The 26764-nt window shown below is 34.9% G+C and overlaps 1 protein-coding gene across 3 annotated transcripts in view; it reads right to left on the bottom strand.

Moving 5' to 3' along the window:
• The window catches only part of TBC1D32 (TBC1 domain family member 32), a 75993-nt gene extending 49461 nt beyond the window's left edge, over positions 1 to 26532 (bottom strand). The window contains exons 1-20 of one of the 3 annotated variants that reach the window (XM_039731610.1): positions 26482 to 26532; positions 24235 to 24389; positions 20727 to 20888; positions 19365 to 19542; positions 18660 to 18731; positions 17381 to 17506; positions 16416 to 16494; positions 16160 to 16260; positions 16012 to 16073; positions 15379 to 15523; positions 14553 to 14612; positions 11919 to 12018; positions 11521 to 11658; positions 10032 to 10124; positions 9639 to 9781; positions 8795 to 8919; positions 7650 to 7851; positions 4338 to 4420; positions 1848 to 1986; positions 1236 to 1323 (exon numbers count right to left, since the gene is read on the bottom strand). In XM_039731610.1, coding sequence (XP_039587544.1) covers positions 1236 to 1323; positions 1848 to 1986; positions 4338 to 4420; positions 7650 to 7851; positions 8795 to 8919; positions 9639 to 9781; positions 10032 to 10124; positions 11521 to 11658; positions 11919 to 12018; positions 14553 to 14612; positions 15379 to 15523; positions 16012 to 16073; positions 16160 to 16260; positions 16416 to 16494; positions 17381 to 17506; positions 18660 to 18731; positions 19365 to 19542; positions 20727 to 20888; positions 24235 to 24389 — 2251 coding nt within the window. In that variant the 5' untranslated portion in view covers positions 26482 to 26532. Of the gene's footprint in view, positions 1 to 1235; positions 1324 to 1847; positions 1987 to 4337; positions 4421 to 7649; positions 7852 to 8794; positions 8920 to 9638; positions 9782 to 10031; positions 10125 to 11520; positions 11659 to 11918; positions 12019 to 14552; positions 14613 to 15378; positions 15524 to 16011; positions 16074 to 16159; positions 16261 to 16415; positions 16495 to 17380; positions 17507 to 18659; positions 18732 to 19364; positions 19543 to 20726; positions 20889 to 24234; positions 24390 to 25813; positions 25915 to 26481 lie in introns of those variants that run through there. The other 2 variants (XM_039731609.1, XM_039731611.1) reach the window with 2 other exon arrangements.
• Positions 26533 to 26764: the final 232 nt, after the last annotated feature.

Below are 26764 nucleotides of genomic sequence, written 5' to 3'. Positions count from 1 at the left end.
AAAGACTATTATACTAGAGCAGGATTACAGTCATATATCTTCTATGTAAATGAGCTTCTGACCTTCTTAAAAAAGTTAACTGCAATGGATCAAGGCTTAGCTACTATTGTCTCTGTGGTTCTAAAAATACAGATTCACTATAACTCATAAATAAATTATAATAGACCATAGTGAAAAGGACTAGAAAAACCCCAACTTTAAGAGAAGCACTACTAGCTGAATTTAAATTGCTAAAATTTAAAATGTTAAATATTTAAATAGAAGAGGAAAGAGCCCTCTTACTCTGAAATCTTCAAATGTAAGGGTTTAAAATGCTGATTATTTTTGGTATATCATTGGTCTCTGACGCCAAAGGGCATAAAAGGGCTATAAGAAGCAATTTGGCTGAAAACCATACAACAGGACAGATAGGTAACTCCTCAGTGGATCTGCTCCCTGCTTTGTGAAAAATCCCAGAGGCATAAATAGTAACGAACTAAGAAATTAATCAGTTTCCTTGACTGGCAGAATTTGCCTGTCTTTCTGACAGTCTTTCAGTCAACAGCAGTCCCTTCTAGATACTCAGAGAGACGATCTGCAACTTGTATACCTCATGGACTTCCTTAGCAGCTTAAGACATTCATTTTATCAATGAGATTCTAGTTTTAATATAATGGCTACCTGGACTGTTGATGCTATGGTAACAGTTGGGTTATCTGAGATTGACTCTGAAGGGACTTTGTCTGAATTGACAATCTTCTCACACCACAATCTCTTTTACATCTCACTAATGTGTAACTGCACTATGACATCCAGGCCCTTGCAGTTCCTCACCCTTTGAGCAGTCAGTAACCATGGAAATGTACATAAAATTAGAGACATCAACACTTATTAATTCTGATCTGCAGATCAATAAGAAGCACATGCAAACTTATTTTTAAACAGTACAGTACAGATGTCTTCACACACATACAGGAAATTTCTGGAAATCCAAACTAGTGAAGTAAAGATTTTGCGCATCAGAAGAAAAAATAAAACAAACCCTAAAATGCTGCATCAAGATTAATGAATGACTTGAAAATTGGAGAGAATTAATTTCCATCAAGAAATAATTAGCAAACATTTAGGAGTTGTTGTTAATACTGTGTAATTATTTTACACAGTTGATCTTTTTTTAACATCTTTCTCACTGTCTTTTTTCAAAATGAAAGACTACAGCATGCAATTATTCATAATAACATCATCCTTTAGTTTACCTGAATTCTGCAGAGCCACTGCAGCCATTGGTGTAGTTGCCATTTGTGTAACAATGATTCTATTACCAAAATCTTCATATTCATTTGTCTGTTGATAAGAAGTATAAAAGTGCAGTGTTAGTTATTCAGAAGACATGAAACTCTCAAAGCAAATGATCTCTTAAATATTGATCTTTCTTACACTTGTTTACAGAATTTAATCCACTTTATGTTGAACAGTTGAACTTGAACAGTTCATAGATATTACCCTCTACAGACTTATCAGGGTCAGATTCCTAACCAAACATCTTTATCAAGTATCTTATAAAAATTTAAACACAAAATACTGTGGTTGAGACATGCAATATTAGCAAATAAAACCATTAGTATTATAATGTTTTTGTACACATTCAGTAGGATGCCTTTGGCATTACTTTTTTGCACATTATCCAACTAAAAATGCACATTATCTGATTTTTTGTTTTATTTCAAGCCTTGTCTAACATATTTAGATTTCAACATGACCTACCAACATTATGTAAGAAAGTTTGCACTTAGAAGAAAAGAAAAAAATTTTTTCTAGCATTTCAAACTTTACAGTAAAAAATAATCTACAAATACTGCAATGCTTACCTGGATTTTTTTTGACAAACTGTTAAACATAAAGTTCACACAGTCATTCATGGCATCTGTACTATGAAGCAGAAATAGTCCTTTGGGTGTGGTAGAAAAACTTAGCAAGGCATCTAACAAAGTCTCTTCCCATAACAAGCTGCAAGAGTAACAAAACAGTAATTAAAAGCTATACGTAAAATGGGAAGGGAAGAAAGAAAAAGTATGATTCCAAACTTTGACAAACAACAGTACTTTACTCACTGTACTCTATGCTTAATTTATAAGCTTATGTTAGATTAAAAAAAGCATTCGGGGAAAAAGATAATAAGATAATATACCAGACTGCATTTTGTGTGAACATTCAAACTCAGCGTGGAAAAACTAAGGTTATGTAGGAGCACAGAAGACAGAGATGATGTAAAGGGGAACCCAAAAGACCTGTGATATCCCTAAACATATATATGACTTACAGTCTGACTCCATACACTCTTAAGATATTAACGTGGCAGTTACGTGTTGGCAAAACAGGCATAGAATTTCTCAACAATGTAAAAACACTATGAGGGACTCACATTTGAGGAGCTAAAGGTTCCTGCAAGAAATTGGTATGGAGTTATGAAGAATGGTGCTATATTTACACAATAGCTTCACATAATATAAACAGTAAATGGAAAATCAACGTTGTCCTGAACTTTCAGACTCCCAAATACTTGTGTATTTTTCATCTCAATGAATATAAACTTCTATAAAGGGACATTAAGTTTCAGTATAAAAGGAAGGACACCTTTCATTTGGTATCAGCCAAAATGCTGCCAATCTTGCTACATAATATTTTGAAGGTGTAAATATGATTCAGCAGAACAGCATTTGAAATTAGCACCACATCATCTTAATATATTAGCGTGGCAGTTGGCAAAACAGGCACAGAATTTCTCAACAATGTAAAAACACTATGAGGGACTCACATTTGAGGAGCTAAAGGTTCCTGCAAGAAATTGGTATGGAATTATGAAGAAAGGTGCTATATTTACACAATACCTTCACATAATATAAACAGTAAATGGAAAATCAACGTTGTCCTGAACTTTCAGACTCCCAAATACTTGTGTATTTTTCATCTCAATGAATATAAACTTCTATAAAGGGACATTAACTTTCAGTATAAAAGGAAGGACACCTTTCATTTGGTATCAGCCAAAATGCTGCCAATCTTGCTACATAATATTTTGAAGGTGTAAACATGATTCAGCAGAACAGCATTTGAAATTAGCACCACATCAAAGGCATAAGATAGACAGCTATTTTGTCTTGTGCTTTCTAATTCACATTTTCCTTGAACTAAATTTAGTCATAGAGGATCAACTATAAGTCAATTTTACATAGTTCAGACACCACACTCTAAGCCAAGGAAGCTCTCCAAGGTCAGGAAGAATTTTGTACCTCTACTGAGACCTATGCCAGGATAGTTTCTCTACCTATCACTATCCTTTTGGCAAAAAAAACCTGTCCTGGGTTTGGCTGGGATAGAGTATGTTTTCTTCTAAGTACCTGGTGAAGTGCTGTTTTTTAGATTTAGGATAAGAATAATGTTGGTAACACACTGATATTTTAGTTGTTGCCAAGTAGCGCTTATCAAAGTCAAGAGCTTCCAGTTTCCCATGCTCTGCAAGTGAGCAGGTACACAAGAAACCATGAGAGAGCACAACCAGGAGAGCTGAGATCAGACACAACACTCTAAGCCAAGGAAGTTCTCCAAGGTCAGGAAGAATTTTGTAGCTCTACTGAGACCTATGCCAAGATAGTTTGTCTACTTATCACTATCCTTTTGGCAAAAAAAAAACTGTCCTGGGTTTGGCTGGGATAGAGTGTGTTTTCTTCTAAGTACCTGGTGAAGTGCTGTTTTTTAGATTTAGGATAAGAATAAAGTTGGTAACACACTGATATTTTAGTTGTTGCCAAGTAGCGCTTATCAAAGTCAAGAGCTTCCAGTTTCCCATGCTCTGCAAGTGAGCAGGTACACAAGAAACCATGAGAGAGCACAACCAGGAGAGCTGAGCCAAACTGGCCAAGGGGATATTCCATAGCATGGGAAGTCATGCTTACTACATAAACTGCAGGAAGCTGGCCAGAAAGTTGGCCAAAAATCACTGTTAAGAGATGAGCTGGGCATCACTCAGAGGGTGATGAGCAACTGAATTGTGTGTCACTTGTTTCTCTTGTGTGTTACTTCTCTCTCTCCTTTTCATTACTATTAACACTATTATTACCATTGGCAGCATTATTACTAGTAGTATTACTATATTTTACTTTATTTACATTATTAAACTCTTTGTATTTCAACCCATAATTCTTTTTTTTATTCTCCTCCCCATGCTATTGGGGTGCAAATGGCTGTGCAGTATTTAGTTGCCAGCTGGAATCAAAGTACAACAAGGACATGGGGTTAGATGATGTCTCAGTTGTGTGTGTTCACACTTACACATGTGCATAAGTTAAGTACCAAGTTACCTGGTTTTTGATTCTTGACTTATCGATGAAGTGGAGTCTGCATCAGTTACAGGAGTAGGCACTCTTTCTGAAAGCAAACTTGTCTGTAAAATTAAAAAAAATAAATACCTCCTTAATATTTATTTACAGCATTTTTAAACCCCAGATCTTGTTAATTCTCTTGTTATATAAAAAGAAAAAAAAAGCACAGTGATCCAGTTATAGTCCAGTCTTTGGTACAGAATACACTATTCCACTACACTGTTTTTATTCCAGAAAAGCTTATTTTTTACTTCCTCTGTGGGTATAAACAGTTTGAAAGTTAGCAATTTTTTTAAATAAGAATTCTTAAATAAAGCTCTTTACTTTCCAACTGGAGACTCCCAAATCAGAAATTGGTATTTAAAAGAAAAAAAGGAAAAATTGTTAACACAACTCTTTACTCCGTTTCTGTCACAAGAAATGGAAATAACAGCCTCTGGAGTCACTATACCAAACTTACTGATTAATTCTGACATTCTTTATTTTATTTATTTATAAATTATAAATTGATCTGTATTAGTAGGAATGACATTAGAGTTACAGACAAATATATACACATATTTTTATATTTGATCATTTAAATTATGAAAGAATGGCATATTTTAAATTATTTAATTTGTTTTATGTTTATGGGATACAAAACAAATTACCCCATTGAAATATAAGTGAGCAGTTATTAATTTACTGCCTTATAAGTGTGATGCAAAAAATCAACAACAGATTATTCTATTAAACTAGTAAACTGTACTGGATCCCCTTTTATTGTAATCTCTATAAATTGTGTTTTAGAATTTCATCAGAATCTGCCAAGAAAAAAAATATTTTTTCTCCATTAATCTTAAAACTCCAGGAGACATGTAAAAGAAAAGGATACAAGTGACCAGTCCAGCCATTAAAAATTGAAATCATTGCTTGGAAAGAATCTACCACTATTTTTTCAACACTATAAATGGCAAGATATTTTATAAACTTCAGGGGTTTTAAAATCAAGAAATGACAGAAAATAATTTTAGAAGTAGTATGATGATGGAGTTGACTTTCCTGTAATAGCATGTTAAATCTTGAAGAATCTTGAAGAATAGATTGATTCTACTTCAGTTTATATCTGACTACCAAAGTGAAGTGAAGAAATAACATTTTGTAGGGTAAACTTTGTTTTCACTCAACACATTCTGTGTACTTATCTTGTACACGTCAAGACAATTTGTCTAAATTATGTTCTATAGCTTAATAAGGGATTTTAATGTGGAAAGAAGTCTTTTGTACACAGTGTAAATGCTGTGGTTTTTAGAGGAAATAACTGGAAATGCCCATCAAATGCTTTTAACATTCTGCCTGTGGTAAACATTAAATAGAGTAAGAGGCTAGTTGGAGTAAGACTGACAAGTTACACAATATGAAAGCATCAAAAAAAAGATTGCTAGATTGCTGAGTTACGTAAATTACAGCATGGATCAAGTGAACTAAGCTCCTTAATTCAATAAAAATCCTCAAGTTTTCAATGCAAGGAATAACATAAGTTTCAAAACCAACATTCTTTGATGAGAAACAGTATTTACTGTGATATAATTATGATTTTTAGTAATAATATATTTTATTTTTAAGACAATGTATGGCTTTGTGGCAATATTAATATATGAAACAGAGAGAAATACCCTCAAACTGGGGATTTAAGTACCTTCTATTAATGTTCTCCCTTTTGGCATTTTCTGCCTTAGTTTACATTGTGACTGTATTTTTTAAATGCCTCATAATAATAAAAGCATATAGTAGAAGCATACAAGAAGGAAGAAAAGCTCTTCCATTCTTTTTCCCTTGCATTCATTTTCCCTCCCACTTCCTCACCTCCAGAAAAAAACAAATTTGGTCTTTTAGTCCATCCTTTGTTCCAGCTTGATCTGATCCCTTTCTAAGATATGAAACGGTAGTTCCATTTTTCAGGTTAAAGTGAATAGCACACTAGACTTTGGTTTTCCCCTATGAGTCCTAATACCTACAGTTTAAATACGCTTGCAGTTAAGCTGGAAGCCCAAGTTGAAGATTTGTTTGCTACCTTTACCTAAATTGTTGCAATGTTATTTTAATGATTCAAACGTTGAATTTGCTTCCCTGTGAACTTTTTGAAAACTGCATTAGCAGGATCTGCCATTATTTCTCCATCTTAAATAACTTTTTTACAATACACAAGGATTTTCACACTGCATGTGACTTTCAGAACAATGAAAATAGAACTGATGATGATGAGGGACTGGAGCATGATCATTTATGAAGCAAGGCTGAGAGAGATAGGCCCGTTCAGGCTTGAGAAGAGATGACTGAGAAGGGGCACCATCAATGTCTGTCAGTATCTGAAAAGACGGTGTCAAGAGAAGGGACTCAGGCTCTGCTCAGTGGTGCCAAGCAACAGGACAAGAGGCAAGGGACAAAAACTGATGCACAAAATGTTCCACCTGAACATGAGAAAGAGCTTCTTTAGTGTGCAGGTGAACGAGCACTAGACCAGATTCCCCAGAGAGATTGTGGAGTCTCCCCCACTGGAGATACTCAAGAACCCTCTGGACACAGTCCTGTGCCATGTGCTATAGGATTACCCTGCTTGAGCAGGGAGGTTGAACCAGTAGACCCACTGTGGTCCCTTGCCATCTTACCGATTCTGTGATTCTGTGACAACAGAAAGCAAAATACACAGAACTGTTGGATCCAAGCACTTTCTTTCATGTAGAAAAAACACTGGACTAGCAATCAAACTGAAGTACAGAATCTAAACTTGATAACAAATCCATGTACGCAGGTAAGACAAAAACTCCTGCCTGGCACTTCTCACTATGGTTTCTTGATAATATTTCAGTGTCATCTCATTATTTAACAAATAGCTGCAATCTGCTATTTTTTTCTCTGTATCTCTCACCTGACACAAACCAGTTTAACTAAAAATTAATAAGAGCACATCTCAGGAGTATCTTCTTTCCAAATATCCCAAACCAAGAGTGAAGGCAAGATCTGTCGTGGTCAGTGGTTATCATGACATCTAGCGACTTCTATCATCAATTAATGACAATGACAGGTCTACCAATGCATCAAGAGTTCCTGTTTTAATCTTAGGCATAGAAATCTCAAATTAAATTCCTTTTTGGTTTACATTCAAAAGGAAAATTTGCAAGTAGAACTTCATTTTTACAACATTTTCAAGTACTACTTAACTGCTTAAAAATAATTAACCTATAAGAACAACTATTACACAAGCTGAACCTCTCATTGGAAGATGTTTCCCAATCCAAAAGCAAAATTTACCTTTCTCCAGGCCTCTGCAATAGATTCATGCAAGCCATAAGGAATTAGCATCTGTAGGCCTTCACAAGTTTTGTACATTTGACGGCATACAAAAATGAAAGCTCCTTTAACAACTGGCATAAACTCACATCCAGATAAAAGAGAAAGGTCATCATGAAGAAGTTTCTTTGTGAACTGAACAAGTACATGAGCAGCTGTAGAACTAGAAATAAAATAATACATTTAAAATTTTGTTTTGTAGTGAGCCTTGAAACAAATCCTCTGACTAAACTTACTTAAAATTTTTAGAGGAAAAGAAGCTACGGAAAAAGACTAAGACCCCCGATGGAGGGACAAACTATGTTATAACTTGTAACACCAGTCAGAAGAAAAGAAACTTACAGCAAGTGATGTCACCTTGGCAAATAGTTTTGCAATGCAAAAATACATCCATTGCCTTCCACAGAAGCCACAGGACCATGAACTACATAGACTCTAAATTTTATAGACCAGTTGGAAAGACAATTCGGAGATTTCTCCATTTAGAAGACATACATTGCAAACATTTTCATGACCTGCTGCTTAGCTGTTTTCAAAGGATCGTCTCAGTTTTACTGCTGTTACAAGCTTTAGCATCAGCTAACTACATTCCACCCACAGGAACACACTGATCCTAAGTTAGGTGCAGTATTGCACATGGCAGCTTCTTATACTAAATCTGTCTCTACTATATGTACTGAAATGTAAATGCTACATTAAATCTATTCTTTCAATAAACTTGGTTAGTTTAAATACTTATTCCAAAATCAAACATATAAAATTGAAGAAGAAAGGCCTTTGGTCTGAAAAGTAACATTACAAATATAATGGAACTATATTCAGAGAAAAGAAAGTCCTCACATGAATTAGAAAAATCAGAAAAATGTTAAAATCTCCCTTATTATCAGTATTTCTTTACATTGTCATTTCACCTGGTTCTAAACATAAAGATCTCCCTCATACATTCTATAAATTGCTTACTAGTTTAATTTATAATCAGATATTTTACTCAAACAAAACCAAAATGTATCACATTATAGATAAATGAAAGATAAGCAAATGAGTCTAATAAGAACAATGTAATTCATTGAAGTGCTCACTAATGCCATCCATTAATGCACTCTTACCTGTCTTTGGCATTTTTTTCATTTTCTCCATAAAGAAGAAGAGAAAGACCATTTTCTGAAGCAGCAATCCTTGCCAAAATATCAGCTACATCAAGTAAAGTGGTTTCAAGGCAGTTTATATACACCTATTTGGAAGAAGAAAAAAAAAAGGAAGCTTTAAATTCAATGGTTTTGTGAAAGCTGTTTTTTCAAGTCTGTCTTAGGTATGCAGAACCTGAAGGTCACATTTCTGATGATTTCTTAATGTCTTAAACACAGTAAGTTAACAGCTTATGTTCCAGTGTCATTACACAGAAATCTGCATCACAAAGGGCACTCATTCCCAACATTTTCCATAATCCTTACAAAAATGTTTACAGGGAAAAAAAATAAAAAAGGAGAAAATCCCTTTTTCTTTTATCAATCCAGAAAATAGTAGCTTTCAATAAAGAATTATAGATTTTATTTACACTAATTATTGAGAACACCTAACTTACAAGTTGCCAACTGAATTAAAAAATAAAAGCAGGTTGCCTTTCAAATAGAAGGTAGAGAAAATAGTCATCCATGAAATATCCAAATGATGACAGAAAAAAGCCAAAACCAATGAAAAAAATTGAACAGTGTGTTTCTTCCCAAGGAAACAGTCCCACTACAGCACAATTTTTGTTACTATTCACAAGACTTCCATGTCACACCAATCATAGTAACGGACTAAACTATTCTGTGCACACTAGGATAGTTAATGTATAAAATACCACAGAAGCTACCATATTATGCGAGTAAATAAACTTTCTACATAGAAAATATGGATAAAGTATAATATTCTATACATATAAAAATCATTTGGAAGATTATTACAAACCTCTGTGCCATTCAGCAAACTTTGAACAGGATGAAGCAGGGCATCTATCACTGTGTCCGTATACAAACATTCAGCAGCACATCCTGTTTGATCACAAAAAACCTGCAGAATCTCCATAACAAGACTTTCTGGAGAATAATTTTCTGGTGAACACAAGAAATATTTATTTATACTTTCACTTAAATATCTGTATATGATTTTTGTAGTTGCTTCTGACTTATTATTAATTTTGTTAAGTCCTGATTCAACATAGAGGGAGGAAGAAAGGGTAAGGGTGGAAGGGAAGAGAAAAACTGCACTAATAACAGATGAAAATTAAAAATTGCAAAAGAAGTTATCATATGCCTCATTATAAGTATATATATTAGCATAGAAGGAAAAAAATGCATTTACCTGTATGCGCTGTCACAGCTGTCTTTGGGTAACTTGGAGAATAATAAATAAGTTGAGCAAATAATACCAACACATCAGTTATGGATACAGTAGCTATTAAAAAAAAAAGAAAGTACTTTGTAAATTAAAGATTAGTTTAATTTTCCAAATAAAAAATTGATTTTGTAAATATATGTGAAGAATGTTTTGCTGTATAGAGGAAATCAATTATGTACACAAGTTACAAAGCAAAGGACATACATGTCCTTGCGACTCTACTAATGTATTTCATGATCAACTTATAAGGCTTGATCTTGCTCTCAATTTAGCCAATTGAAATTTTACAATGTCTTTCACTGTAACAAACAGCAGCCAACATTTGAAAATACTGGCTGTAGAAAAAAAGCATTACCTTACTATTAGATTAAGTGAAACAACTGGAAAAGAGCGGAGTCACACAACTCTTACTCAGGTCTAAAACAAAAACAATAAATATAGCTAAATGCAAGATGGGAAAAATTGCTCCAAGTTTAATGTAATTATGTTAATAAATCAACCAATCTGTGAGGAAGGAGTTGTGATCAATTAAGCGGAGAAGGACACTATTAAGAAGAGAAATGGCGAGATTGTTACATTTTATGGGAAAGAAATAAGCAACCACCATCCCAGAATCTCTGCTGGATGGGTGTTACACTGGTAATGCATAAACGACAAAAGCACTTTATTAGTAGATGTTTCTAATTCACAACTGTTCTACACTGGATCAAGTCCTGATCCTCTAACCAGGGCGACAAAAGACAAGTCACAGAATATCCAGTAAGGTCTGGAATTCTACATTGAATTAATAGAGACACTAAAGCAGTGGAATGCTACAATTGCCCTCACACACTTCTGTTTGCCAACCCTGCACCACAGAGATAGAGATTTCTCTCTCTGCTGAAGAGCTTTTCCATCTCATACCTTGTGTCCCTATTAACACTTCTGTTCCACAGGTATGAAACTTTTCTTCTACTTTTATTTTATCTTAATTAACAGATTAAACTCAGAGCACTTGTTTTTAATTTGCAATTAGCTTGAAATAATGATTTTTCTTTAACACCCAAAAAACAGTTTTGGTCCCTGAATGTGTCTCTCTTCCAACCAATTACATCAAATGTTTTGACAGAAGCTATTACTCGCACCTAGTAGATGTAAGTGATTCAGTAGAAAAACTGAATCCCTTACACACTGATCCAACTGTCCTTCAACACAAAAATAATGTATTAAAAGTAAAACACATAAGCAATCCATTCAATCACATCCATCAAAGAATAAAAAACTGTGTGTAGATGCTCATATATAGATATATACACACACCACCGCTATGAAAGTTTCCAGGCGCAGAATTGGTGAATAAAGTATTGTTCTTCAATATCCACAATATTGCAGTGAAAATATATAAATATATATTGAGAATGGATAGTTTTTCTGAACAGGCTCCATTTTCCATTTTCCTCAACTCTCCCCCTACCTTTTTTATTTTTCAGCTGTACTGGAAAGAGATTCTGGCCTTCCTTATAGATCAACAATCTTCCTAAGAGGCACAGCGAATGAACAAAATAAATGTACTGCAATTCTGGTCCAGTGTAAGAAAAATTCTGCGTATCACCTATAACAATAAAACAAAGAAATTAGAACTTTACTCTTGTAGCTTACGGTACCTAGTTACTTCCTGCAACACAAGCAGATAATTTTGGATATAAAGATAGTTTAAGTAATCAACCACTGCTATCAGTTTTCTCTTAAAAGAGTCATACAACATTTGGGGAATAGAACAGATAGAATGTCTTCTACTTGAGGTAGCATGCTCAAAGCCCTAAATAATGTGGATGTATGTGCTTATAATCTGAGACATGCAAAGATACTTACTATGGTGCTGCTGGGAAAAGTCACTGACTTTGGAATTTTTATTAACTGCTGCCTTACAAAATTCAAAATAATCAAGACATTGCTGGACTGCTGCATTAATCTGTGGAATAAAACACAAAGGAATAAAGTACCTGATATTTCACAATAAATTCATTCTCTCTTGTATGCAAGTACTGTCCTTTAACACAAGAGCTTAAATATCCACTTCAATTACTTGATTTTTCAGTGCTTTGGATGTATTAACCAAGAGTAGGCAAAATTTTATAGGGCTATTAAAATATATCACCATTATTATTATTATATTATCACACAACCAGTTCTATACACATAAAGACCGTCTATGAAAAAGAGTTCAGAGAACATGGAAGTGTTTTGAGAAGTCAACAGCAATCTGTGGATGCCCTATTGTCATTACTGTGGAAGATTTTAAATTTCCACATGTGAAAAACTTTGTCTTCAATACACTTACTAAACTGTAGGTTTGGTTGCTGGGTGCTGTCAGTGCTATTACTGCTCTTGGTGGTGTATCATTGTCATAGCACTATAATCTAATCAAGGTATATAAAAGCTTAAAAGTTATAAGCATTGTTGTAGCAAGGAAACACAAAGCATATTGTCCTGGTTTCAGGTGGGATGGAGTTAATTGCTTCTATTTTCTAATGATCTGAAAAGAATTATTTGATTTATTGCACCTTGGAGCTGCCAAGATTTATTCACAAGTGTATACACAATAAAAAAAACCCCAACCTTAATCAGATGTTTACACTTGCTTATAAATTAGATTAGACTACTCTGCTTATGGACTTGCTATTATGACCTCTTTGTTGCATGGATCATGATTTAGTCTATGTCCTGATCTATGCACACAGATAAAAAAGATCTCTTATAGTTGTCTGTGTCCTTTTCTCCATCTTAAGGTTTTATCAGTCCCATACATTTTACATTTGATTTCATTCATTATTGGTTTCTCTGGGTCCAGACTGAAGGCTCTTGAGACGGTAGTTTCATGTTCAGACTCAGCTGTTTATTATTTCTTATCAGTAAAAGAATCTCACAACCATGAGTTCAGCAGCTTTTCAATAGAAGGCACAAAATGGCTAACAATCTCTTGTTACAAGGTCTTTTAAGACTAAATCATCCAATTAAGAAAGGACACCTAGATTATTTTCCCTTTTAACCCAATAACTGATTCCAGGAAGCTCACAATGCAGATTTTTTTGCTCAATTACAAAATGCCACCCAAACCCATGAAGAAGGAAGAAGCATGAAAAAGAAACTCAGGATGACAGCCTGTGCCTTCCATCTTTTTTCCATCTACAACATACTAAAAATCCTAAAACCTAAATTTCTCACCAAGTGATAAACCTACACTACTGTCTATAATCTATTTCACACTTTGTGGATTCTAGTCTATCTTGAAGTCTAGGAAACTTTCTCCATGAATGAGGGTCAAAGTCAGTGCTCCCCAGGGGGTCAGCACACCCCAGAGCAGACAGAAAAATATTCCCAGTACCCTGGGTTTCCACAATTTATATGACAAGATTTTATAAAATATATAGCCAAGTCCTTTTTATATGAATGGATCTCATATCTACAGTGGTCTTATAAAAAACAATGAAAATTCTACCCCAGTAAAGAGATTTGCCCATACCAAATATATGATAGGAATAACAGCTATATTACTAGATATATTTTCCCAGTTTAATTTATCTTGATGACTTTGAACACTTTATGATTCAGAGAACACAATGGCAATTTTTTTAGCCTCTTTTCAACAAAAAGAGAAATTTAGCGCAGTGTATTTACAGTATTTATCACGCACCATTTGTCATTTTTATGCTTTTTTGGAAATAATTCTAAGTATGAATGAAACATAACAAACTAATAAATTATAATACTAAGTAAACACCTGCAATAAAATATCCAAATTCCCCTTACACTGAGCTGGCCATATATGCTTCTTTGCATTTATCAATTATCCATTTAAGCAAAGAAAAATTGACAAAAAAGTTCAAAAATCCAAAAGGTTTATCTAGCTGAAGAACATGGAATAGCTACCAAAAAAAAAAAAAAAACCTACACACAAAACAACAACAACAAGGGAAACAAAAACAAAAAAAAACCCAAACCAAAAAAAAAAAAAACAACCCTACACATAAAACATAAAACAACAACAACAAGGGAAACAAAACCAAAAAAAAACCCAAACCAAACAAAAAAATAAAACAAAAAAAAACCCCCAAAACAACAACAACACAAAAATTGTACAAACCACTATGTGCAAAAAAGACTAAGTTGCAAATAAACATGCCTTGTAATTCATATAATTGTAGAATGGCCTGGACTGAAAGATCTTCAAGATCTAGTTCCAAACAATGTCTTGGGGGCAGGGACGCCTTACACCCTCATCCAACCTGGCCTTGAATATTTCCAAGGGAGGGGCATCCACAGCTTCTCTAGGGAATCTTTTCCCATGTCTCACCACCCTCACAGAAAAAGAAGTTCCTCCTAATGTCTAATCTAAATCTACCCTCTTTCAGGTTCAAGCCATTACCCTGTGTTCTATCAATAAATTTTATTTACAGACTATTATTGCATATATAATCAATACAGTATATTAACAGAAGTACTTACCAAGGATTTATATTTCCTTTCCAGAAGCCTAAATACCACTCTTCTGCTGTAATGTGCATGCTTGAATGACAAAGAAGATGTAATGTCAACTACAAAGAAATGTTCCAGTTTTTAACTAAAAAGTATAAATTATCTCTGATTTTGTTCTAGTAGAGATCCCATATATATTACATATTCAATGTATTGAACTCCAGCTCGAGTAAGCCAGTATTATACTCAACTGAGACTTTTGTTTGCAGTACACTTATGACAAAAAAGACCCTTATATCATTAGAAAAAAAAATGTAGTAGAACATGTAGATAAAAGAATTAGGAAAAAAGTGTAGTAAAACTTGTAGTTAAAAGGGAAAACCAATAACCACACTGAAATGCTAAATTTTGTATTTCGAAATTGCCAAGTAAATCCTAAATTGTAAGTTTATATATGGTAGGCTGGAAAAAGTTCTAATGTCCACTAAAGTTAGCAATTATGTGTAGTGTGTAATACATATGTGTTCTTTCACGCTCATCACTTCTTCCAAAAAAATACTTCCATCTTTTAATGGCTGACAGTCAGTTCTTCCAAAGGGAGAAAATTCTTCCAAAGCACAGAAAATCCTCCTAAATTTCATGAAAACAAGTAACTGAACAGAAATTGAGGTGGAGAGTAATATTGAAAAGCAGTGGACATAAAAGTCTAAAAAGAATCTGCACTTCCTTAATTACAGTTCTCAGTATAGGCTGTTATAAGACACAATAGATCTGTGATGTCAGAACCATAACTTTTCAAAATAAATGTCTTACATGAACAAGTTATGTGTTGGTGGGTTGCAGGTTATTTGCTTACCGTCCACTTCTTAAACCACACTGCTTTGATATCTAGCAAGGCCAAGAAGTGCATTGGACTCAGGAAGTCTGGGGAGGCAGGATGATTAGGCTTGTGTTTTAATGACAGAAGTGACAAGGTACTCTCCACTACTTCTTCCATGTACCTTAAGACACAAGTAGGAAAAAATGGACAGGAAATAAAAAAAATCACTGAAGTCCTTCAACCAGTAACAGTCAAGAACAATCTTCCAATAAAACATTGTTCAGATAAATCATTAATACCAACAGCATTATCTTTAACTTGCTCTTGTATGGGCATTAATTATTTGTAATACCACGAATAAAATTAATATGCATCTATATTCTCCTAAGTTATTACAACTTCTAAGTGTATTACACTTGCTACACTTACATCCAAATTATTTTTGGTTCAAAAGTACTTAGAAGACTCCAAAAGCTAAGTAAGCTAAATATGACTCCTATGCAACTTCCTCATTTTACTTTTTCCACCCTCTGCTTTTATTTCCCCTGTTGTCACTGACCAGCCACTGTGCATCCTATAATCAAGCCTTTGCTAAAATTACATACATATTATTTCATGTCAATAACTATTAAATTAAGAAATAGTTACAGGGTGTTGAAGGTAACATACTTTTCTGGATGTCGAATCCAGGAAGATGGTGCTTCTTTTTGGTACTCATTTAAAAGGCGAACCTGAGAACATAATTATTAAAATTTAAAAATAATTAATGCATAATGTTTCAGTAATGACAGAAAAGCTACAAAAAGTTCATTTATACCTTTTTAAGTAAACGATTTACATCTGAGTTAGATACATCCAGACCAACTGAAATATGAAGAGAATATTCTTCAGAAAGAAAGTACAACTCCAAGTGTCGTGCTAAAAAAAAAAGAGAAACCAAACAACAAAAAAATCACTTCAGCTCCATGACACCAGTGACAAAACAGACTGTCTTATACAGTCTTCATGATAAAATTTAACTTTTCAAAAAGTACATGACCCACAAAGTTTGAAATGTAATTAAATGTACATACCTAAACTTATATAGACTTCTTTTGTCATATTAAATGGAGAAGAAGAAAAGGTTTTTGCATAGAACCTAAGAATTTTCTCCTAAGGGTGCAAAAAGCAAGCAATGGATTAGTCATTAACTGTGTATTATAATTGCAAAATAATCAATACTTCACTTATTCTTAATTCATTTATTCTTAATATTATTCATCCAGACATCTGTACAGATACTTTTAAGCATACTTTATAAAAATACAGTTTCTGATCACAGAAATCTCAGTTCAAAGGAAATTTTATTCAAATACTTGAACTACAGCACCAATGTAAAGCCTCACTGAGTTACAAAGCAGACCAAGGAAAATTACTTTTCCATTAAGAATCAGTAACTTGTAATTATCACTGTTTTATAAGAAACTGTAGAACTCAGATGAAAGAGAAATATATGACAGCAGCTGGGGCAACTTTCCTATTTATTTGGTAATCACTTTAAAATGTGAAGAAGCAAAGAAGTTTAATTGACATAATAAATAACCTAAAAGCCATTTAAGCTGCTGTCATTTCTTTTCCTCATCACTGCCTGTGTCATATTACTATGTATCATTTTCTCATCATCATGGGGCATAAACGTGACTTGAACAGGAAATATTAACATGACCTATTTTACAGAGCAGTTTTGTCCATTCTTTTTACATGGGTTTCTGCTAAAAGAAATTTAAATGTCTTCACTGCCATTAAAAGAAATGCAGATGACTACTCTGGAGTCTCAAAATCCTATGGAAAGTCTTGCAGTCCTTTAAACCAAAATGTAATGGAACCCTGTATTTCTGTTACTTAAAAAAATAGTTTATGTGATTCACACACAAATAATAAAATGTCTTAATCCCTGCTTGACTACTTATAATATGTAATAGGTGTAACTTCTTACACCTCTTTGGTAGTCCTTTCTTTGGATACAAATCTGATTATTAGATACAAAACATTCCCTTACACTGAATGTTGCATCAGGATCTGCGAGAGAGATTGTCAGATGCTTACTCAGACTTGGCCAACTCTCAGAGCTCAGGATATCAGAGGCAGGGGCCAAGCACAGCGTCTGCAAAGCTTCTTGGCGAACCTAGAGCAGTCATAAAGATAAACAACAAAAACCCATTCACAGCAGCCTCTGAAATTTGTAATTTACAAGTCAGAGGGAGAGAGGACAGGAAGCAACACAACTTGGCTGTAGAATAGATAAGGAATAACAAATACTTATCTTCTGCTATATTTTTTACAGCTATTTAGACAAAACACTACATCACTGAGTAGGGAAAATGTGTGCATTCAAAGAAGCAATAAAACCATTTTAACTGGGTTTTCAATAGTGGATGCAAGGTTTATGTTTTATTTTCTGCCTGTAATCAAATATTTTGAAACTGGGGAATATAGCTCTCTAAAGCTCTCAGCTAGGAGAAGCAGACACAGTTATTAGACATTGTGTTATACTGCTGAATTTTCATCAGCATTCTAAGTAATTTCAAGTAACTTTTTTTTTTCAATTCACAGACAACTGTTACCTCCAGCAATTTATTTCATTTTACTGAAAGAAACTGTAAGACATTTTAATAACATTTAATAGCATCAAACTTTTTAGCTGGTTTTCTAATAGAAAAAATTGTTTGTACCATCTCCTACGTACCATGCCTGTTTCAACAGCCAGACAAGCCCCAACAAGTCTTATCAAGGCAGCACATTCAAACTGGTATTTTTCCAAGCTTCAAAAGTGCCAGCAGCTGGTGCTGGTTGTTGGTTAGAGACACAAATTAGTACTGCCACTGACATGACAACAAACCTAACTTGGATTTATATTTTCCATTTGGCAGCAGGTTGTTGGCAAATCAAGCAGGCATCTCTCCCTCCAGACAGGGGTAACTCAAAGGGCAACAGAGAAGTTACCAAGAAGGGCAAGGGACATGTATACAGGACAAATAATGTTCAGTAATTTTATTTATCATGGAACAACTTGTCATTTTTAGTTCAAAAGAAATCTATAGCACACAGATCTCTAAAAAATATAGATACTTGCTGCAACACTAGTTTTTGAACCAGATGGTTACAAACAATGAAATATTGCACTGCAGAGTAGCTTCTGCCCTGAAGGTAAGATAAATGAACTAATAAAGGCAAGTATCCACTCAGGTATATAGGAACTCGTATGTACATACAGGCTACTCTACAATATGCAAAAACATTCATTTGTATCAACATTCTATTTCTGTTTTTAAACTTACTTCCTTGGGCTGACTAGGGTCAAGCTTTTCTGTGAGTAGCTGCAATTGTTCTTGACTCATGAATGCATAACTCTGTAATACACATTATAAAATGATCATTAGTATATTTTATTAAACTGAACAGCAGAAGATTAAAATAATCAGTCTTTCTGATTCCTAATTTACTTTTAATAATTAGGACTTCAACATTTATACTAATTTTACCGTAAAGTCAACATTTCAAATGTTTTCTGCTGCTTGCCCAAAGTTAAACTTATGATAATGAAATCACTATGACATATTTTGTTTGCTTTACTTCAACATTTTCTGTAGCTACAAAAAGTCCCTTACAATAATATATTCAGCAAGAAATGTAGCCTAGTACAGCAGTCTGGAAATGAACTGCACATTATTTGGCTTCTGAAGTTGTTTGGCTTCTAAAATCACAAAAGTTAGATGATGTAATTATTTTATCTTTCTATACCATACTTGGATAGGTACTTTGGTGCATATGGGCATCATATTGATCTCATCTAGCATATGATGCCTAAAGTAGCTAGTATAAGCCTAGTACTTAAAACTGAAAGAAAAGCAAATAGTTTGGGTTTAAGATATAACAAAGATGGGAAAAATTAATCTTTCTCTAGGGCCATTCCACTGAAAAAAAACTTAACAATTTTGCAGTATCACATTTATTTCATAACATAGAGAGAAAACCCATTGTACTTGGTTGAAGGAGGAGTCACTGTCAGAACAGTTGTCTGTGTAATAGCCACTCTGACGTTCTTTCTTTGCTTTACTAGCCAGCTCCTTATCATGCATCCGATCTTCCTCAAACTTGTTAATCAAAGATTCTACCACAACCATCATGACATTCTTCAAGGCATGGATCATTTCTCTGTATCTTCAAAGTAAAGATGATTTTAATATATAAGAATATAAAAATCACTATGTAAAAAACAAAAAAAGGAATCACTACATCATAAATAACTGGATATAATGTAATGCTAATATGCTAATTGGACTTGAATTCACTGAATTTACAGAAATTAATGAATACAAATCCAAACTGGGCAAGGAAACATATGTACCTTTCATCTTTCAGTTAATGATGTTTTAAAATCACAACAAAACTCCTTTTGTTCCCTTCTAGAACCATTCAATGAAATACCACTATCATAATTCTATTTTGGGATGTTCTTAAGAAAGAACAACATGAGTCCACCAAAAAGGAGGATCTGTCCCTGAGAGAACAGGTCAGTTCTCATCCTTGTTACTGTTTGTTTCCTGTAGCTCAACATCCAATTTTTCTTTTGCTATAAACCCTGCGCAGATCCAGTAGAAGTGAATATCATCTTGATTCAAGATCTTGAGTACAGGTCATGCACACAAAATAATTTTCTTTCAACAAAACCCATGTTTTTCTAATTTCCACAAATTGAAAAATAATATCCACAAGGATGCAATTCAAAATAAAAAATTGCTTCAGAAAAGCATCCTATCATAAAATGTTGATGTTTTATTTCAAATTATTTTTGACTTTAATGCTACAATTATTTATTTTACATTCATCAACGATAGAGATTATCGTACTGTGCTTTATTATATTCCTACATGTCAAATTAAAAATATAAGATACATATTTAGTTCATTGGAGTTTCTTTTACCAATTTTAATACACACAAAACCCTAAGGTCCTGATCCTTGAAACAAAATTATACAAACAACATAATCTAAAAAATTTTCATGCTAACATCTATTTTCCTATTTTCTTATTCTGCAACACGTAAAAATAACCAATGATGCTAAAATCCTAAATACATCAAAAATTTCACATATTTGGTACCTATTTTTTTATGCAATTGTTCTCAACCTTAATTCCTGGGTGAGACAAAGCACAACAAATTGCAATATAGGGTGGGAATATCTGAATTTCTTAGCACTGATTTTGCTTGTTACATGTTCAGAGTTACATGTTCAGAACTGTTATTGGTTCAGATCTTATTTTTCCAAAACACATTCTAGCAAAGCAAAAAGAAGACTAAGACAAAGAAGAAATAGAGATGTGAATTTCAGGTATATACTCACTCTTTTGATTCACGGGCCTTCTTAGTAAGATGTTGGACAAGTGTGTCATAGCCAGATATTTCACCCTGGCTTTGAGCAGAGGTACATTTTTCTGTTTCCTCTTCAATCACAGGTCCCACAGTCTTTTTTATGTATTGTCTAAGGTATTTCACAAACTCATAGCTGTAATAAACATGCAAAATTAAAATGTTATATCTCTTTGAATTCACCATGAAACATTTTCAATATTATATCAACAACCACTATCTTCTGTCCCAGAACATCTGTTACCCTGAGGTAAGAGTTTATGACTTGCATGGAAATAAACTTCAGGAGTGTAAAATAACATATTACAGTTTGATTTTCTTCAATATGGTGAGTACCATCATGTTGTAGGAAGAAACAATACCAAGAAGAAGAAACAAAGCCAATAGCTAGTTTACCAAAATGCACATTTTCACTTCGTGCTTCTTCTAAAAATAAAGATCCACTCAGACAAAAGGTAAAGGTTTTGCAGACAATAAACAAAGAGTATCAAGAAATTTCAAATTCCAAAAGAAACATTCCTCGTAGCACTCTGAAGATGTCCTAGAGTATATACTGTCTGGTAATATTATTTATGCATCATACATACACAATTAGAAAACACACAGAAGACAGTTTATAAATTAGAGCATATGAGAAGACCTATGGCCTATGAAATTCTATGTGTCATGACAATACACAGATCTCAATCAAACTAACAAAACAGCCATCTGTGATTACACAAACATATCAAATTCAAGAATTCACCACTTTGCAGTCTTATGATCAGATACCCCCAGACAATACACTTGCTAACAGAACAGAATAATCATAGAGAGATCTCAAACTAAAGACTCTCCCTGGGTCTTACAACTTTATATTAGCTATAGAAATTGCTAGAATAGTGCTCAGAATAAATCAACTTCCCTTTTTGGCTAGACTTGTGATTTGTATAAAGGGCAAGGCAAACAGAAACATATAAAAAAGTAATCATATAGTAACAATACATGCATCATTTTATTTTCATTGATTCAAAAGTAGATGCGCAACTACTTCACATTAACTTGGATAAAAAACAAAAAAACAAAAAAAAACCAACAAAGCACACAAAATTGTATCATGATAGATACTTCCTCACTGGATTGCCTACTTCAGGTTCCATCAAGTATGTCAGCATTTTTCTTTTCCCCTACCTTTCCATTCTTAATCTCAGTGAAAGTAACAGAAATACATCTCAAGAAGTACACAAAAAAAGCTTATTTTTGTTTTCATTTATGAAATTGCACACAACTCTCCACTGCACGAAAGCTTTCATGAAACTGTCTCCCCTTTGTTCTATAAGGGTAACACTTCCAGGGTATATGTTTTTGCAGTGACTCCTTCACTCTGAAATATACAGTAACCACATCGCTGTTCACACCACTACTTTGATGAGGTTCTAGTCTTCATCTTCGGCCTTATTCTTCCACCTTAGACATGTTTTGTAACAATTATGCGTTTCAGCAATGACAATACTACTTCTTCATAGGCAGAATCAATTCAGACTGATCTGGTAGGACTTACAAAGGAATAACACCTGGGTGTTAAAATACTTCTAATATAACAGAAAACATGCTACTTATGTAATTTAAAATCCTTTTGTCTACTACTGCACAGAAGTTTTTTACTTGATTCAATTTTCCTTTTTATTAGCTTTCTGAGGATCCTGCATTTCTGTCTTTTCTATGTCAAAGTGGGAACAAAGGGTAAAGCAAGGCCTCAAAATCTTGTAAAATTACTGTGTCAAAATAAGCACGAGGCAGAAACAGTACTGCTCAAATGCTGAGCTGAACCAGAGCACTGCACAATTCAAAAGCACACACTACTACTAACAGACCTTGCACTCTGGATGGATAGGTTAAGGATAAAGTTTCTTAATGGCCTCACTTATAAATGACCATATGACCTCTTGACTTTCCACGAAAACCAGTCTGCACCGCCATGGGTCGCAAACAAGATAAGAATACCTCCAGAAATATTGCAGCACCAGACAGTAATCCTCATATTCTGAATGTAAAGATCACTTGATTTTCCATTAAATGTAAATTATAAGTGTTCTCACGAAAAGAAGTATTTTTAGGATTGCCAATTTTCTAACATACAAAAAAAGAGTAATGGATGTCAAGGTTTCACTGCTGCAAAAGGAAAAGCTATATAGGCATTGCTTCAACCACTTACAGACCTTATTCCCTCACCCTGGGTATTCTATTAGGTTCTCAAAAAAATTGTCAGAAATAGTGGGGTTTTTTTGTTTAAGCTTTATTGTATATATCTTCTCTAAATATTTTTTGTCTTTCAGAATTACATTCTTTCAACTCTGACATGTTTACAACCAAAATATTTTATTATCATGCTTGTCACCCAGCAACCTATTATTCAAAATTCACAAGTACAAGCAACAGTGTAATTCAATGCATTGGTAACAAAAACTAAAACACCGTTTAAAGAATCTTCAGAACATATGCAAGTGTCAAGATTTTAAAATTACAGTGAAATACATTGGTAACAAAAACTAAAACTGAACTAAAACACCTTTTAAAGAATCTTCAGAACATATGCAAGTGTCAAGATTTTAAAATTACAGTGAAATTTTAGATAAACCCTAGTTCTACTTCACTTTTTTACTTTTACCTAACTCCTACCACTGACAAAGGAATGCTAATACCTAGGTAAATTTAAGAGAATGTAAATAGGGCCACTTCTGAGAAAGCTGGTTCCCTATCAGTTTTTTCAGAAGTCAAATCACAGAGCTCTTTCTTCTTAAAATGTCTTCAGGTCACTTTAGCCTGATGTTGTCTTGGTTGCATAAACCATGTACTAAAAATTTCCAATGTAGTAAAATATAATCAAGTTATAACATCATGGAAAGGAAAGAAGAGCATGGGATCTAGAAATTTACATTGCATGTGAGGTCACACTGTCAAATCTGATTTAACAGAAGTGTGATGGGGATACATTTCTGTTTTACTTACAACATAAACTAAAAGAATTATTGGAATAGAAAGATAAGACAGTTCAGTAACATAGGCTAGAGAGAACAATCAAATATGGAAGCCAATGGCCCTCTGAAAAAGTACTCTGTTTTGAAAAACACAACTATGCTGTCTAGCAGGTATCAAGTATACTGAGAGTCTCCAGTGACTACTTCTTCTAGCTCCTTTTCATGTGTGCACATGCATCAGAGCTTTGTAAATTCCTCTCTCACAAACAGCTCATGAATTACTACTACAGCAAAAATATATCAGCAAGAGTGGATGAGGAAAAAAGCAAACCAATAAAATGGCAACGTTACTTTTATTCTTTAAATTGGCATCATCTGAGAGTTGATTAGTGACAGGAATATCTACATGTGTATAAATACACACACATTTACAAAGTAATGTAAAGTATAGACATTTCCCAGGAATAGTACGGTTTGACATACCAACTTCTTAAAAAGACTAAAAATAGCAAAAAATATTTTTACTTGTGAAAATTCTCATCCGTTTCCTCCAGATGCAAGAGAATTTCTTCTGCACATTCTACTGATGGAGCTCCAGTGATTTTTTCCTTCACACTCTGCAGCAACTGTCTAAGCATAGACTGTAATAGAGCTTCATCTTCACTGGTAAAGTGAGACATCTGCAGAAAACAAACAGAAGAATAAGAAACTCTCATAGTTTTGTTTTTCCTCAAGATGCTAAGAAAAGCACAAATCCCTTAAATTCCCACTTTTTTACTGTTACCAACAGGATTTTCATCAAAAGGCATAATCACAGACAGGAGATATTTGACAGAGTTTATCTTAAGACCAACTGAAAACACAACAATCAAATCAGTTTCACTAAAACTCCTGATATTGTAGCACAATATTCCTAAAGGAGATAGTACATTAAGAAAAGTTTGAATATTCCCCTTTGTACTTGCCCATGATAAAGGCACAAGACCACATGGTAAGCTAAAAAAAATAAAAGGAGGGAAGGTTTTACAGATATAATTACTGTATTTTGATAAGAAAACTTGATAAATAGTCTCTCACCTGCTTCTCATCCATTATTACTACCCAGTTCTGACTTTGGAATCCCTCTGCTCAGAGCTATTGCTGTGCCCATGACTGAAAGTGTTGTCAGCTTTTGCAAGGGCCAGGTGGAATTATCAGAACAGTTTAATTACCCTGTGCTAATCAACAGCAGTGACGTGACAGAGTCCTGTCAAATTAAATGGAAACTACTGGGAAAAATTGGGAGGAGAAGAAGCAGTGAGAAACTGGAAACATCTGCCAAGTTCAGAAGACAATCAGTTAAATTTTCAAGAACTGAAAAAAAAATACGTGAGCTCATTTTTAATCTTAATCAATGGCTTAAAAATCATTATATGCCATGGAAGACTTTCAAACCTCAGTGGCAGTTTTAGCTTATATATTTATAGCCTATTTAAGGGAAAATTACTTAGAGATATTTGATTTTTCTGAATTAAAAATAAAAGACTCTCTAAGAACCTATGAATAAACAATACACACACACTTGGAAGAGACAATATAGCAAATTGCTGTTTAAGCATCAAATAGTATCAACCAGAGGAAAAAGAAAAAAAAAATCTAGCATCAGCTGGAAAAGAGTTATCTTCAATGAAAGATAATAGTTCATCAAGGTAACACTGTTCTCTAGTAAGTAACACAGTTGCTGAACATTTTACTTAGATCTATCATTACTCAATATTAACTCAATCATCCTACCAGAAATTTCATTAAACTAAACTCAGAGCAAACAAACAAAACATCCTAAATCCCTTGCAATAATCTTAAATCACGGATTTGCAGCCCTCTTTTTCTTATAGAATCTCAAGACACTTAAAGTCAATGCACTTTTAGGTCTATATAAACATCAGACAATGTTTCCCGGGGGGGTGGAAATCACCAAGTGTTTTTGTATAACTAGGCATTTTTAGAAGTGCAAGGTATCCAGATACTTGCTGGCAATCAGTGCAAAGCCCTGCTCAGGTTATTCATAGAGAGAAATCATGACAATATTGCAGCTTCACCTCCAGTTTGCCTCGAAAAGTCTTACCTGACTTATGTAATCACTAAGATACATATCTTACATTTCATTTGCAAAGGTTTGCGGTTTGTTGTGCTTGTTTTTTTGGTAGCTGTTGCTTTGGGGGTTATTTCCCAGCAGGTATTTCCCCCACTCTGTTTCCAGGCAACACTTAAATGGTCATTTTCTCCCAAAATTACAACTTTACCCAAAGCCCAGTTAGGGCAGTCTTTTCGAGGTCCCGCACTATCCCAGATGAAAATCCTGCCCCACATCTCAGGCAGGATTTTCAGAATTCAGAAGCGGCCTGTTGTTGCCAGCATCTATCCTCACACCAGCCTCCGCTCGGCAATGTTAGCCACAAGCCGAGGGGAGCAGCTCCCAGACCGCGAGCAGCGCGACAATCCCTGCCCCTACCGGCGCTTCCCCCTCCGTCCTTCGGCCGCGCACCAGGGCGGGGCGGCAGGCGGCATTCCCGGGACAGCCCGCAAAGGAGGGGAGCAGCCGGTCTGTCCCCAGGCGCCGGGAGAGGCTACGCCTGCCCAGGTGCTTCCCTCAGCTAGCGCTGAGAGCGCAGGCGAGCTGTGCTCGGGCAGCCGCTCAGCTCCGCCACGCTTCCCCCCGCCCGGTATCCCGGGATCCCGCATTCCCAGTGTCCGCCCGCAGCCCCCGCCGCCGCCCGGCCCGCCGGGATTCACCTTGGGCGGCCGCGGCCCTTGGCAACCGCGCCGCCGCCGAGTCTCGCCGGGCCCTGGAAACATCGCGAGAGGGCGCGTGGGCCGCCCGCGCCCCGCCCGCGCGGGATGACGGAGTTGCCGCCGTGAGGGCTCCGCGGGGAGCCGCGGCACCGGGAGCCGCTCCGCCGCCAGCCGGGATGCGTTTGCCGATACGGGCAACCCCAGCACAACTCAGGAACGTTCCTGGCTTCAGGCTCCTCTCTGTTCAGCCCGGGGTGGCGTCCCTCAGGTTTTCCACTGAAAT

This window comes from Passer montanus, unplaced genomic scaffold (genome assembly GCF_014805655.1).
Source record: "Passer montanus isolate IOZ18808 unplaced genomic scaffold, ASM1480565v1 scaffold79, whole genome shotgun sequence".
Taxonomy (NCBI): domain Eukaryota; kingdom Metazoa; phylum Chordata; class Aves; order Passeriformes; family Passeridae; genus Passer; species Passer montanus.
The sequence above is the reverse complement of the archived record's forward strand: the minus strand, read 5'-3'. Positions and strand labels throughout refer to the sequence as shown.